General features: G+C 51.6%; 1 protein-coding gene across 1 annotated transcript in view; it reads left to right on the top strand.

Moving 5' to 3' along the window:
- LOC132816253 (tonsoku-like protein) overlaps nt 1-12619 on the top strand; it is a 148563-nt gene that overhangs the window by 102344 nt on the left and 33600 nt on the right. The window contains exons 13-17 of the mRNA XM_060825749.1: nt 283-338; nt 4337-4396; nt 6403-6492; nt 7382-7454; nt 11702-11865. Coding sequence (XP_060681732.1) covers nt 283-338; nt 4337-4396; nt 6403-6492; nt 7382-7454; nt 11702-11865 — 443 coding nt within the window. The remainder of the gene's footprint in view (nt 1-282; nt 339-4336; nt 4397-6402; nt 6493-7381; nt 7455-11701; nt 11866-12619) is intronic.

The raw sequence follows: 12619 nt of genomic DNA, 5'->3' as shown, positions 1-12619 counted from the left end.
AAACCTACATCCGAAACGTCTTCCTCCCTTGTGAACACTGATGCACAGTATTCCTGAAGGACCTCACCCACTTCCTCCAACTCCAGGCATATTCTCCCCCCCCCAACCCCCGGAGAGTGAGAGAGGGAGCGCGCCGGTGGGACAGAGTGAGAGAATGACTGAGAAATCGCAGTGATGTCACACGTTTCCAAACGGGGTGTGGTTGTGTGAAGTTGTTTTATGTTTGAGACGTTGGGACTGTTGGCTGGTTTGCTGACGATCGGTTGGTGATCTGTCTTTCAGAGAAAGTGAAATGTAGTTTATCGAAACGCAGACAGACCCGAAAACGGCTGGAAGAGGTGAGTAAGAGCATCTCTGTCATGTAACTGCCACAAACTACAGCTGGATGGGAAATACTGCCCAACCCCCACCCTGTCAGCCAGTTTAAGAAAACATCCATTGCCAGGATCTAGCTTCAGGATGTGGGCACCGCTGCTGGGCCCAGCATTTATTATTACCCATCCCTAGTTGCCCCTTGAGAAGGTGGGGGTGAGCTGCCATCTTGAACCGCTGCAGTCCATGTGCTGTATGCAGACCCACAATGCCCTGAGGGAGGCAGTACCCTCCAATAACTTGCCCACCACCAACATCAGGCTCACTGGTCTATAGTTCCCTGGCTTGTCCTCACCACCCTTCTTAAACAGTGGCACCACGTTAGTCAACCTCCAGTCTTCCAGCACCTCACCTGTGACTATCGATGATACAAATATCTCAGTAAGAGGACCAGCAATCCCTTCCCTAGCTTCCCACAGAGTTCCAGGCTACACCTGATCACATCCCTGGGATTTAACCATCTTTTTGCATTTTAAGACATCCAGCACTTCCTCCTCTGTAATATGGACATTTTTCAAGATGTCGCCATCTATTTCCCCACATTCTATACCTTCCATATCCTTTTCCACAGTAAACATTGATGCAAAATACTCGTTTAGTATCTCCCCCATCTTCTACGGCCCCACGCAGAGACGGCCATGTTGACCTTTGAACTTTAAACAGTACAACACAGGAGCTGGCCTTTCACAGCTCTGAGAGATGAGCTGGCCAAAGTTCAATGGTGCAATACCTTAGCAGGGATGACAGTGGAGGAACAATGGCGGATATTTCTGTGTATAATGCAGAAGATGCAGGATCAGTTTATTCCAAAAAGGAAGAAAGATCCCAGGAGGAGGCAGGGGCGGCCGTGGCAGACGAGGGAAGTTAAGAAACATATAAAGTCAATAGAGAAAAAGTATAACATAGCAAAGATGAGTGGGAAAACAGAGGATTGGGAAGCTTTTAAAGAGCAACAGAGGATTAGTAAGAAGGAAATACGCAGAGAAAAAATGAGGTACGAAGGTAAACTGGCCAATAATATAAAGGAGGATAGTAAAAGCTTTTTTAGGGATGTGAAAGGGAAAAAAATGGTTAAGACTAACATTGGGCCCTTGAAGACAGAAACAGGTGAATATATTACAGGGAACAAAGAAATGGCAGAAGAGTTGAATGGGTACTTCAGATCTGTGTTCACTGGGGAAGACACAAGCAATCTCCCAGAGGTAACAGTGGCTGAAGGACCTGAACTGAAGGGAATTTATATTTGCCAGGAAATGGTATTGGAGAGACTGTTAGGTCTGAAGGTTGATAAGTCCCTGGGGCCTGATGGTCTACATCTCAGGGTACTGAAGGAGGTGGCTCGGGAAATCATGGATGTGTTGGTGATTATTTTCCAGAGTTCGATAGATTCGGGATCAGTTCCTGAGGATTGGAGGGTGGCTAATGTTGTACCACTTTTTAAGAAAGGTGGGAGAGAGAAATCAGGAAATTATAGACCAGTTAGTCTGACCTCAGTGGTGGGAAAGATGCTGGAGTCTATTATAAAGGATGAAATTACGACACATCTGGATAGCAGTAACAGGATAGGTCAGAGTCAGCACGGATTTATGAAGGGGAAACCATGATTGACTAATCTTCTGGAATTTTTTGAGGATGTAACTCTGAAGATGGACAAGGGAGATCCAGTAGATGTAGTGTACCTGGACTTTCAGAAAGCCTTTGATAAAGTCCCACATAGGAGGTTAGTGAGTAAAATTAGGGCGCATGGTATTGGGGGCAAAGTACTAGATTGGATTGAAAGTTGGTTGGCTGATAGGAAACAAAGAATAGTGATAAACGGTTCCCTTTCAGAATGGCAGGCGGTGACCAGTGGGGTACCGCAGGGATCAGTGCTGGGACCGCAGCTTTTTACAATATATATTAATGATATAAAAGATGGTATTAGTAATAACATTAGCAAATTTGCTGATGATACAAAGCTGGGGGGCAGGGTGAAATGTGAGGAGGATGTTAGGAGATTACAGGGTGACCTGGACAGGTTAGGTGAGTGGTCAGATCCATGGCAGATGCAGTTTAATGTGGATAAATGTGTGGTTATCCACTTTGGTGGCAAGAACAGGAAGGCAGATTACTACCTAAATGGAATCAATTTAGGTAAAGGGGCAGTACAGAGAGATCTGGGTGTTCTTGTACACCAGTCAATGAAGCCAAGCATGCAGGTACAGCAGGTAGTGAAGAAGGCTAATAGCATGCTGGCCTTCATAACAAGAGGGATTGAGTATAGAAGCAAAGAGGTTCTTCTGCAGCTGTACAGGGCCCTGGTGAGACCGCACCTGGAGTATTGTGTGCAGTTCTGGTCTCCAAATTTGAGGAAAGACATTCTGGCTATTGAGGGAGTGCAGCGTAGGTTCACGAGGTCAATTCCTGGAATGGCGGGATTACCTTACACTGAAAGACTGAAGCGACTGGGCTTGTATACCCTTGAGTTTAGAAGACTGAGAGGGGATCTGATTGAGACATATAAGATTATGAAAGAATTGGACACTCTGGCAGCAGGGTGTGTGAGTGAGTGGGTGAGTGCCGAACCAGAGGACACAGCTTAAAAATACGGGGTAGACCATTTAGGACAGAGATGAGGCGAAACTTCTTCACCCAGAGAGTGGTGGCTGTGTGGAATGCTCTGCCCCAGAGGGCAGTGGAGGCCCAGTCTCTGGATTCATTTAAGAAAGAGTTGGATAGAGCTCTCAAAGGATAGTGGAATCAAGGGTTATGGAGATAAGGCAGGAACAGGATACTGATTAAGGATGGTCAGCCATGATCATATTGAATGGTGTGCAGGCTCGAAGGGCAGAATGGCCTACTCCTGCACCTATTGTCTATTGTCTTGCATATTCATGTGCTTACCTAAAAGTCCCTTAGAAGCCCCCTCTCGTATGACTCTACCACCATCCGTGACAATGTGTTCCACACTCCTACTGCCCTCTGTGTATAACACTGGCCCCTCACATCTCCTTTGAACATCTCCCCTCTCACCTTCAAGTGCATGCTCCTGGTTTTAGACATTTCAACTCTGGAAAAAAGATTTTGTCTGTTAACTCTAACTATGTATCTCATAATTGTATAGACTTCTAGCAAGTCTCCCCTCAGCCTCCCCTGCTCCAGAGAAACCAACCCGAGTTTTCCTAGCCTCTCCTTCTAGCTCACCCCCTCTAATCCAGGCAGCATCCTGGGAAACCCCTTCTGCACACTCTTCAAAGCCCCCACACCCTTCCTGTGATGTGGTGACCAGAACTGAACACAACACTCCAAGTGCGGTCTCGCAAAGTCTTACAAAGCTGCAACCTGACATCTTGACTTGTACTCAGTTCCCCGACAAAAGGGGCCCTATTCTCTCCCTAGTTACCCTTTTGCCCTTCAATGCATTTGTAGAATTTCTCTGGATTCTCCTTAACCTAACTTGCCAACATTCCCTCCTGATTTCCCTCTTGGGTATACGCCTACTACCCTTATCCTCCTTCAGGGACTCGCGTTCCCGGTTGTCTATACCTGCCATACACCTCCTTGACCAGAGCTTCAATTTATCCAGTCACCCAGCATTCCGTACAGCTACCAGCCTTACCGTTTAGCTGAACAGGAACTGGACTCTGGACTCTCATTCTCTCATTCCTGAAGGCTTCCCATTTTCCAGCCGTCCCTTTACCTGCGAACATCTGCCCCCAATCAGCTTTTGAAAGTTCTTGCCTCGTATTGTCAAAATTGGCCTTTCTCCAGTTTAGAACTTTAACTTTGAGATCTGCTCTATCCTTTTCCATCACGATTTTAAAACCAATAGAATTCTAGTCGCTGGCCCCAAAGTGACACCTCAGTCACATCTCTCAGCAAAGAAATGACCTTGTCTTTGGAGAGAAGCCAGGCCAAGGGCAGGGTTTGCGATTTTTCGAGCAGTGGCTCTGTTGAAGTAAAGTTTTACTTTTAATCCCTGCAGCTGAGATCCCCCCAGACCCTGAAAGGTCAGCACGGCAAGGCCACTGTGAAAACCAACCAGGTAGGTGTCTTCCCGGCCTAGCCACAGGGTTCAGGGGAATCCGACCAGAATAGCGACTGTGTCTGTTCGCCCACTGGACACAAATTCACAATCTGACCCACCCCTCAGAGCTGGGCCCAGCATTTACTGCCCTGTCCCTAGTTGCCCCTTGAGAAGGTGGGGGTGAGCTGTCTTCCTGAACCCGCTGCAGTCCATGTGCTGTGGGTAGACCCACAATGTCCCTTAGGGAGGGAATTCCAGGATTCTGACCCAGTCACAGTGCAGGAACGGTGAGATATTTCCGAGTCCGGATGATGAGTGGGATGTCCCATCCCCGCATTCCCCAGTCTGAAACCTCCAGTGATGTCCATCCTCTGACCCTCCCCAATGTCCATCCTCTGACCCTCCCTGACGTCCAGCCTCTGACCCCCCCTGATGTCCATCCTCTGACCCTCCCTGATGTCCAGCCTCTGGCCCCTCCCTGACGTCCATCCTCTGACCCTCCCTGACGTCCATCCTCTGACCCCCCCGACGTCCATCCTCTGACCCTCCCTGATGTCCAGCCTCTGGCCCCTCCCTGACGTCCAGCCTCTGACCCTCCCTGATGTCCAGCCTTTGACCCTCCCTGACATCCATCCTCTGGCCCTCCCTGACGTCCATCCTCTGACCCCCCCCGACGTCCAGCCTCTGACCCTCCCTGATGTCCAGCCTCTGGCCCCCCCTGATATCCATCCTCTGGCCCCCCCGATGTCCATCCTCTGACCCTCCCTGATGTCCAGCCTCTGGCCCCCCCTGATGTCCATCCTCTGGCCCTCCCTGATGTCCATCCTCTGACCCTCCCTGACATCCATCCTCTGACCCCCCCGATGTCCATCCTCTGGCCCTCCTGATGTCCATCCTCTGGCCCTCCCTGACGTCCATCCTCTGACCCCCCCGATGTCCATCCTCTGGCCCTCCCTGATGTCCATCCTCTGACCCCCCCTGATGTCCATCCTCTGACCCCCCCTGATGTCCATGCTCTGACCCCCCCTGATGTCCATGCTCTGACCCCCACTGATGTCCATGCTCTGACCCCTCCCTGATGCCCATTTGCTCCTTAAATCTGGCAAGTGCTCCAGGAAAAGGTTTTGATGAGTTTTTGAGACAGAACTCCAGGGAGAATCCGAGGAGAGTTTGGGGAGAATTGGATGTGTGTCAGTGCTCACACTGCTGTTCCGGTTTTCCGATGTGTGAATGACAGCAGAGAGAGAGAGAGAGAGAGAGAGAGAAACAGAAAGGGCAACGCAGAGGGAGAGAGAGAGAAACAGAGAGAGCAATGCAGAGAGAGAGAGAGAGAGAGAGAGAAAGAGCGACGCAGAGAAAGGAGAACAGTGCAGAGAGAGAGCAACGCAGAGACAGTGAGGAGTGACGCAGAGAGAGAGAGAGCAACGCAGTGACAGTAAGAAGGAGTGACGCAGAGAGAGAGAGAGCGAAACAGGGTGAGAGAGATGGAGAGTGACACAGAGAGATGGAGAGTGACGCAGAGAGATGGAGAGTGACGCAGAGAGAGAGAGAGTGACACAGAGGGAGAGAGAGACGGAGAGCAATGCAGAGGGGGGAGTGAGAGAGAGAGAGAGAGAGAGCGCGATGCAGAGAGAGCGAGGCTGAGTGAGAGAGTGAGCGACGCAGAGGGAGAGAGGAGTTTTGGACAGAGAGAGAGAGAGTGCCCGACGTGTAGGGAATGGATGGAGAGAGCCCGAGAGAGCTCAAAATCTGTTGTCTCTCCGCTCCCCAAATCCGGGTCATCGCCCCGCTCCAACCCTCACCCACTTAGCCCTCACCCCTTCTCTCTGCTACTCCCTTCTCTTCCTCTGTCCCACTCCACGCCCTTCCCCTCCACCTACCTCCTGTTGTTCTCCCTGTGCTGGCCCCCGAAGCTCACTCTCTCCACCCCATTCCCAAGGCCCCCCCCCCGACCTTGGGCCCCCACCTGCTCCAGTTCTCACAGGCTTGGAGTGACTCACCCAGATCTCTCTCTCTCTCTTCAGAAATGGAGATGTAACCTGAAGGGGGAGAGCCCGCTGCACAGAGCGTGTATCACAGGGAGCTGGCAACAGGCCCACTCCCTCATTGCGATGGTAAGACCGGTTCGATCAGAGGTTGAGTTACCACAGCCCATTCCTTCTCCTGTAACCACAGCAACGAATGGCTCATGGCAAATTCCAAATACCCATCGCACCAATCTCACAGAGCACCCCGCTGTGGGACGGTCAGTGCTGAGGGAGTGGGCACTGTCGGAGGGTCAGTGCTGAGGGAGTGGGCACTGTCGGAGGGTCAGTGCTGAGGGAGTGCCACACTGTCGGAGGGTCAGTGCTGAGGGAGTGCCGCACTGTCAGAGGGTTAGTGCTGCGGGAGCGTCGCGCTGTCGGAGGGTCAGTGCTGAGGGAGTGGGCACTGTCAGAGAGTCAGTGCTGAGACAGTGGGCACTGTCGGAGGGTCAGTGCTGAGGGAGTGGGCACTGTCGGAGGGTCAGTGCTGAGGGAGTGGGCACTGTGGGGAGGGTCAGTGCTGAGGGAGTGCCGCACTGTCGGAGGGTCAGTGCTGAGGGAGTGCTGCACTGTGGGAGGGTCAGTGCTGAGGGAGTGGGCACTGTCGGAGGGTCAGTGCTGAGGGAGTGGGCACTGTGGGGAGGGTCAGTGCTGAGGGTGTGTCACACTGTCGGAGGGTCACTGCTGAGGGAGCGCCGCAGTGTCGGAGGGTCAGTGCTGAGGGAGTGCCGCACTGTCGGAGGGTCAGTGCTGAGGGTATGCCGCACTGTCGGAGGGTCAGTGCTGAGGGAGTGGGCACTGTCGGAGGGTCAGTGCTGAGGGAGTGCCGCACTATCCTGCCTGTCAGGTGGTTAGTTCGGATGGTGTGGAAACATTGCAGTGGGATTTGCCGATGTATCCGGTCTCCTCAGGCTGGATGAGGGATTCGGGCTGACAATGATAGACACTGACTGACCATGAGCTGAATCGTTCTGTGCAGGGTCACCCGCTGACGGTTCGGGACAATGCAGGCTGGACCCCTCTGCATGAGGCATGTAACAATGGGCACCTTGGTAAGATGTCTCCATCTCCTGTCAGACGCAGTCACGGTGCTAACACAATGCACGGCTTCACACAGTCCATTCCATTCTCCCCGTTCCTCCCTCTCTGTTCGGCCATGTTCTCCCGGACGCTGCCATCTTGGACGTGGGAAGCTCTGAAATGGCCTCAGGCCTGGATTTCCCAGTCCCGTCCTTTCCCCTTTTCCCTCCCTCAGCAGCGAGAGGATTCCCCTTGTCCTTACCAACCATCCCACCAGCAGCCCACATCCAGACAATCATCAGCCACCATTTCCACCACCACTGGGCCCATATCCCTCTCCGCTCCCTTGTCTGCCCTCTGAAGGGACCATTCCCTCCGGGACACCTTGATCCACTCTCCCTTCACTCCCACACCCTCCCCCGCAGCCCCACGGCACCTTCCCCTGGAGCTGCCGTTCTCGCTCCTCCCTGCTCAGTATCCAAGGGCCCAAACACACACTTTCCCTGCACTTCCCCATGTGGATGGGAATGGAATCATGTCGTTAGGTTGGGCTTCAGATCGGTTTCACAGATCAGCACAACATCGAGGGCTGAAGGGCCTGTACTGTACTGTACGTTTGATGTTCCCACAATCTGGTGGAGTGTGTTCACTGCTCACTGTGTGCTCTCCTCTTCACTCGGGGAATGAAACTTCGGCTGGCGACCTCTTTGTAGATCATCTACAGTCTGCCGGAAAAAAAGGCATAGAACATCGAAAGGTTCAGCACAGAACAGGCCCTTCGGCCCACCATGTTGTGCCGAGATTTAATCCTCATGTAAAATATAGTAATAACCTACACACCCCTCAACTCACTGCTATCCATGTGCATGTCCAACAGTCACTTAAATGTCCCCAATGATTCTGCTTCCACCACCACAACTGGTAACACATTCCATACATTCACAACTCTCTGTGTAAAGAACCTACCTCAGACATCTCCTCTATACCTTTCTCCTAATATCTTCAAACTACGTCCCCTCGTGCCAGTCAATCCTGCCCTGGGGAAGAGTCTCTGGCTATTGACTCTATCTATTCCTCTCATTACCTTGTACACCTCGATCAGGTCTCCTCTCTTCCTCCTTCTCTACAGAGAGAAAGGTCTGAGCTTATTCAACCTTTCTTCATAAGGCAAGCCCTCCAGTCCAGGCAGCATCCTGCTAAACCTTCTTTGCACTCTCTCCAAAGCCTCTGTATCTTTCCTATAGTAGGACGACCAGAACTGGACACAATATTCCAAGTGTGGTCTCACCAGGGACTTGTAGAGCTGCAGCAAAATCTTGCGGCTCTTAAACTCGATCCCCCTGTTAATGAAAGCCAAAACACCATATGCTTTCTTATCAACCCGATCCACTCGGGTGGCAACTTTGAGGGATCTATGTACTTGTACACCCAGATCCCTCTGTTCCTCCACACTGCCAACAATCCTGTCTTTAATCCTATATTCAGCATTCAAGTTTGACCTTCCAAAATGCATCACTTCACATTTATCCAGGGTGAACTCCATCTGCCATTTCTCAGCCCAGCTCTGCATCCTGTCTATGTTGCTCTGCAGCCTGCAATAGCCCTCGATACTATCAACGGCACCTCCAACCTTTGTGACATCAGCAAATTTACTAACCCACCCCTCAACCTCCTCATCCAAGTCATTTATAAAAACTACAAAGAGCAGAGGCCCAAGAACAGAGCCCTGTGGGACCCCACTCAGCACTGACCTCCAGGCAGAATACTTTCCATCTACAACCACTCTCTGCCTTCTGTCAGCCAGCCAGTTCTGAATCCAGATAGCCAAATCTCCCTGTATCCCATACTCCCTGACTTTATGAATGAGCCTACCATGGGGAACCTTATCAAATGCCTTGCTGAAGTCCATATACACCACATCCACTGCTCGACAACCTGTCTCGTCACCTCCTCAAAGAACTCAATAAGATTTGTGAGGCACAATCTGCCCCTCACAAAGCCATGCTGACTGCCTTTAATCATGCTGTGCTTTTCCAAATAGTCATCAATCCTAGTTCCCAGAATTCTTTCCAAAACTTTGCTGACCACAGACGTAAGACTGACTGGTCTGTAATAGCCAGGGTTTTCCCTATTACCCTTCTTGAAAAGAGGAACAACATTCACCTCTTTCCAATCCTCCGGTATGACTCCCGTGGAGTGAGGAGGCAAATACCCTCGCCAGCAGCTTAGCAACCTCCTTTCTTGCTTCCCGGAGCAGCCTGGGATAAATCTGGTCTGGACCTGGGGACTTATCAATCTTAATGTCTTCCAATATTTCCAGCACATCAACTTCATCAATCTTGATCTGCTCAGGCCTGTTTCCCAGCTCCTCAAAGTTTTCACTCACAACAAGGTCCCTTTCCTTCGTGAAAACCGAAGCAAAAAGCTCATTTAGGGCTTCCCCTATCTGCTCAGACTCCACACACAAGTTCCCTCCGCTATCCCTGTTCAACCCTACCTTCTCGCTAAGCATTCTCTTATTCTTCATGTATGAGTAAAATGCCTTTGGGTTCTCCCTAATCCTTCCTGCCAAGCCTTCTTCATGCCCCCTCCTGGCTCTCCTCAGTCCATTTTTGAGTTCCTTTCGAACAAGCCTGTAATCCTCGAAAGCTGTGCCAGATCCTTGCTTCCTCCATCTTACATAAGCTGCCTTCTACATTTTGATGAGAAGTTCCTCTGTTCTCGTCATTCAAGGTTCCTTAACCTTACCCCTCCTTACCTGTCTCAGAGGAACAGATTTGTGTATCACTCGCAACAACTGCTCCTGAAACAGTCTCTAGATGTCTGCTGTGCCCTTTCAGTGGAACATTTGCTCCCAGGCTGTATTTCCGAACTCCTGTCTGATAGCATCATAATCTCCTTTTCCCCAACTGTGTATTTTCCCTCGGTAACTGCTCCTTTCCCTCTCCCTCTCTCCGTGGCTGTGGTGACCTTCCAGTTGCCTGCTACTTTCTCACCCCACCCTGTTCCCCTGGCCAATGTCTGTGTCTCAGTGGCCCACTGAAGCTCAGTGCAAACTCAAAGGACGTCACCTCTTCATCCTCTTTATCCACTCGGGGACCCGGCAGCTCTCCGGACTCCAGATCGAGTTCAATAACTTTAGGTCCTGAACTCCTCCCTCCATCCTATCTTCTGTATCTAAACCGATATTTCCTGGCTATTATCATTCCTGAGGAAGGGCTACCAGACCCGAAACATCCCATTTCTCTTCACCGATGCTACCAGACTTGCTGAGTTTTTCCAGCAACCTCAGTTTGTGTTTCTGATTCACAACTCTTTTGGTTTCTATCGTCCAATGGGGTTGATTTGAAATCACGAGGTTTCGGAGCACTGCCCCTTGGTCAGGTCCACACCCCACCTGATGGAGAGGCAGTCCCTGATCTCATATAAACCTGGTGGGACGTTAACCTGGAGTCGCGTGATTCCTGGCCCGCTCGGCTACACTGAGCAACTCCAATTTGGGGATTTCAGCTGCCCCACCCCGTGCTGCACTGAGTCAGTGATGGGACACGGTTTCTGCCAAACACTGAGCTCGTGTACTGACTCAGAGAACTGCATCCTGAAGACTGACTGCATCGGTTATCTGAATGCCTAGAACCTCCCAGCTAGCCCCAAGTACACACAACCAGAGAAGGAGAGGTGGCATGGTGTGGGCGGTACGGTGGCACAGTGGTTAGCACTGCTGCCTCACAGCGCCAGAGACCTGGGTTCAATTCCCGCCTCAGGCGACTGACTGTGTGGAGTTTGCACGTTCTCCCCGTGTCTGCGTGGGTTTCCTCCGGGTGCTCCGGTTTCCTCCCACAGTCCAAAGATGTGTGGGTCAGGTGAATTGGCCATGCTAAATTGCCCGTAGTGTTAGGTAAGGGGTAAATGTAGGGGTATGGGTGGGTTGTGCTTCGGCGGGTCAGTGTGGACTTGTTGGGCCGAAGGGCCTGTTTCCACACTGTAAATAATCTAAAAAAGAGAGAGCCTTCTCTGCAGGAGAGCTGTTCCAGCCCTTCTCTGCAGGGACTCTGCTTCTATCTCTGGGATGCAGCAGCAGCCTCTCGGTTGTTTTGGAGTGGCCTTATGGTAGTTCCCATCCCACTGTGAGACAGGACTAAGTCTACACATGAGCAATGGGACTCAGACGGAGGAATTATTGGCAATGTCTGCTCCCTGAGGTGAATGTTACACTAGCAGCTGAGCCCTGGTGTTGACAGCGTAACTGCAGAGCTCTGACTGCGGCCTGTGTTTGCAGAGATCGTGCGGATGCTGTTGGATTCTGGTGCCCCGGTGAACTCCGTGGATGACAAGCTGTGTGGGGGTGTCACTGCCCTCCATGATGCATTACGGGCGGGACACCTGGAGATAGCTGAGCTGCTAATTGACAGAGGGGCAAACCTGGCGGGACAAGATATCAGTGTAAGTCAAATCAGCACCGTTCACCGAACCCCAGGATGTCCTGGTCCTGATAGGGACAGTGTAGAGGGAGCTTTACTCTGTATCTAACCCCCTGCTGTCCCTGTCCTGGGGGTGTTTGATGGGGGGACAGTGTAGAGGGAGCTTTACTCTGTATCTAACCCCCTGCTGTCCCTGTCCTGGGGGTGTTTGATGGGGGGACAGTGTAGAGGGAGCTTTACTCTGTATCTAACCCCATGCTGTCCCTGTCCTGGGGGTGTTTGATGGGGGACAGTGTAGAGGGAGCTTTACTCTGTATCTAACCCCATGCTGTCCCTGTCCTGGGGGTGTTTGATGGGGGGACAGTGTAGAGGGAGCTTTACTCTGTATCTAACCCCATGCTGTCCCTGTCCTGGGGGTGTTTGATGGGGGGACAGTGTAGAGGGAGCTTTACTCTGTATCTAACCCCGTGCTGTCCCTGTCCTGGGGGTGTTTGATGGGGGGACAGTGTAGAGGGAGCTTTACTCTGTATCTAACCCCGTGCTGTCCCTGTCCTGGGGGTGTTTGATGGGGGGACAGTGTAGAGGGAGCTTTACTCTGTATCTAACCCCGTGCTGTCCCTGTCCTGGGAGTGTTTGATGGGGGGACAGTGTAGAGGGAGCTTTACTCTGTATCTAACCCCATGCTGTCCCTGTCCTGGGGGTGTTTGATGGGGGGACAGTGTAGAGGGAGCTTTACTCTGTATCTAACCCCATGCTGTCCCTGTCCTGGGGGTGTT

The sequence above is a fragment of the Hemiscyllium ocellatum genome, chromosome 5 (genome assembly GCF_020745735.1).
Source record: "Hemiscyllium ocellatum isolate sHemOce1 chromosome 5, sHemOce1.pat.X.cur, whole genome shotgun sequence".
Classification (NCBI taxonomy): Eukaryota; Metazoa; Chordata; class Chondrichthyes; order Orectolobiformes; family Hemiscylliidae; genus Hemiscyllium; species Hemiscyllium ocellatum.
This window is presented reverse-complemented; position numbering and strand designations above follow the sequence as displayed.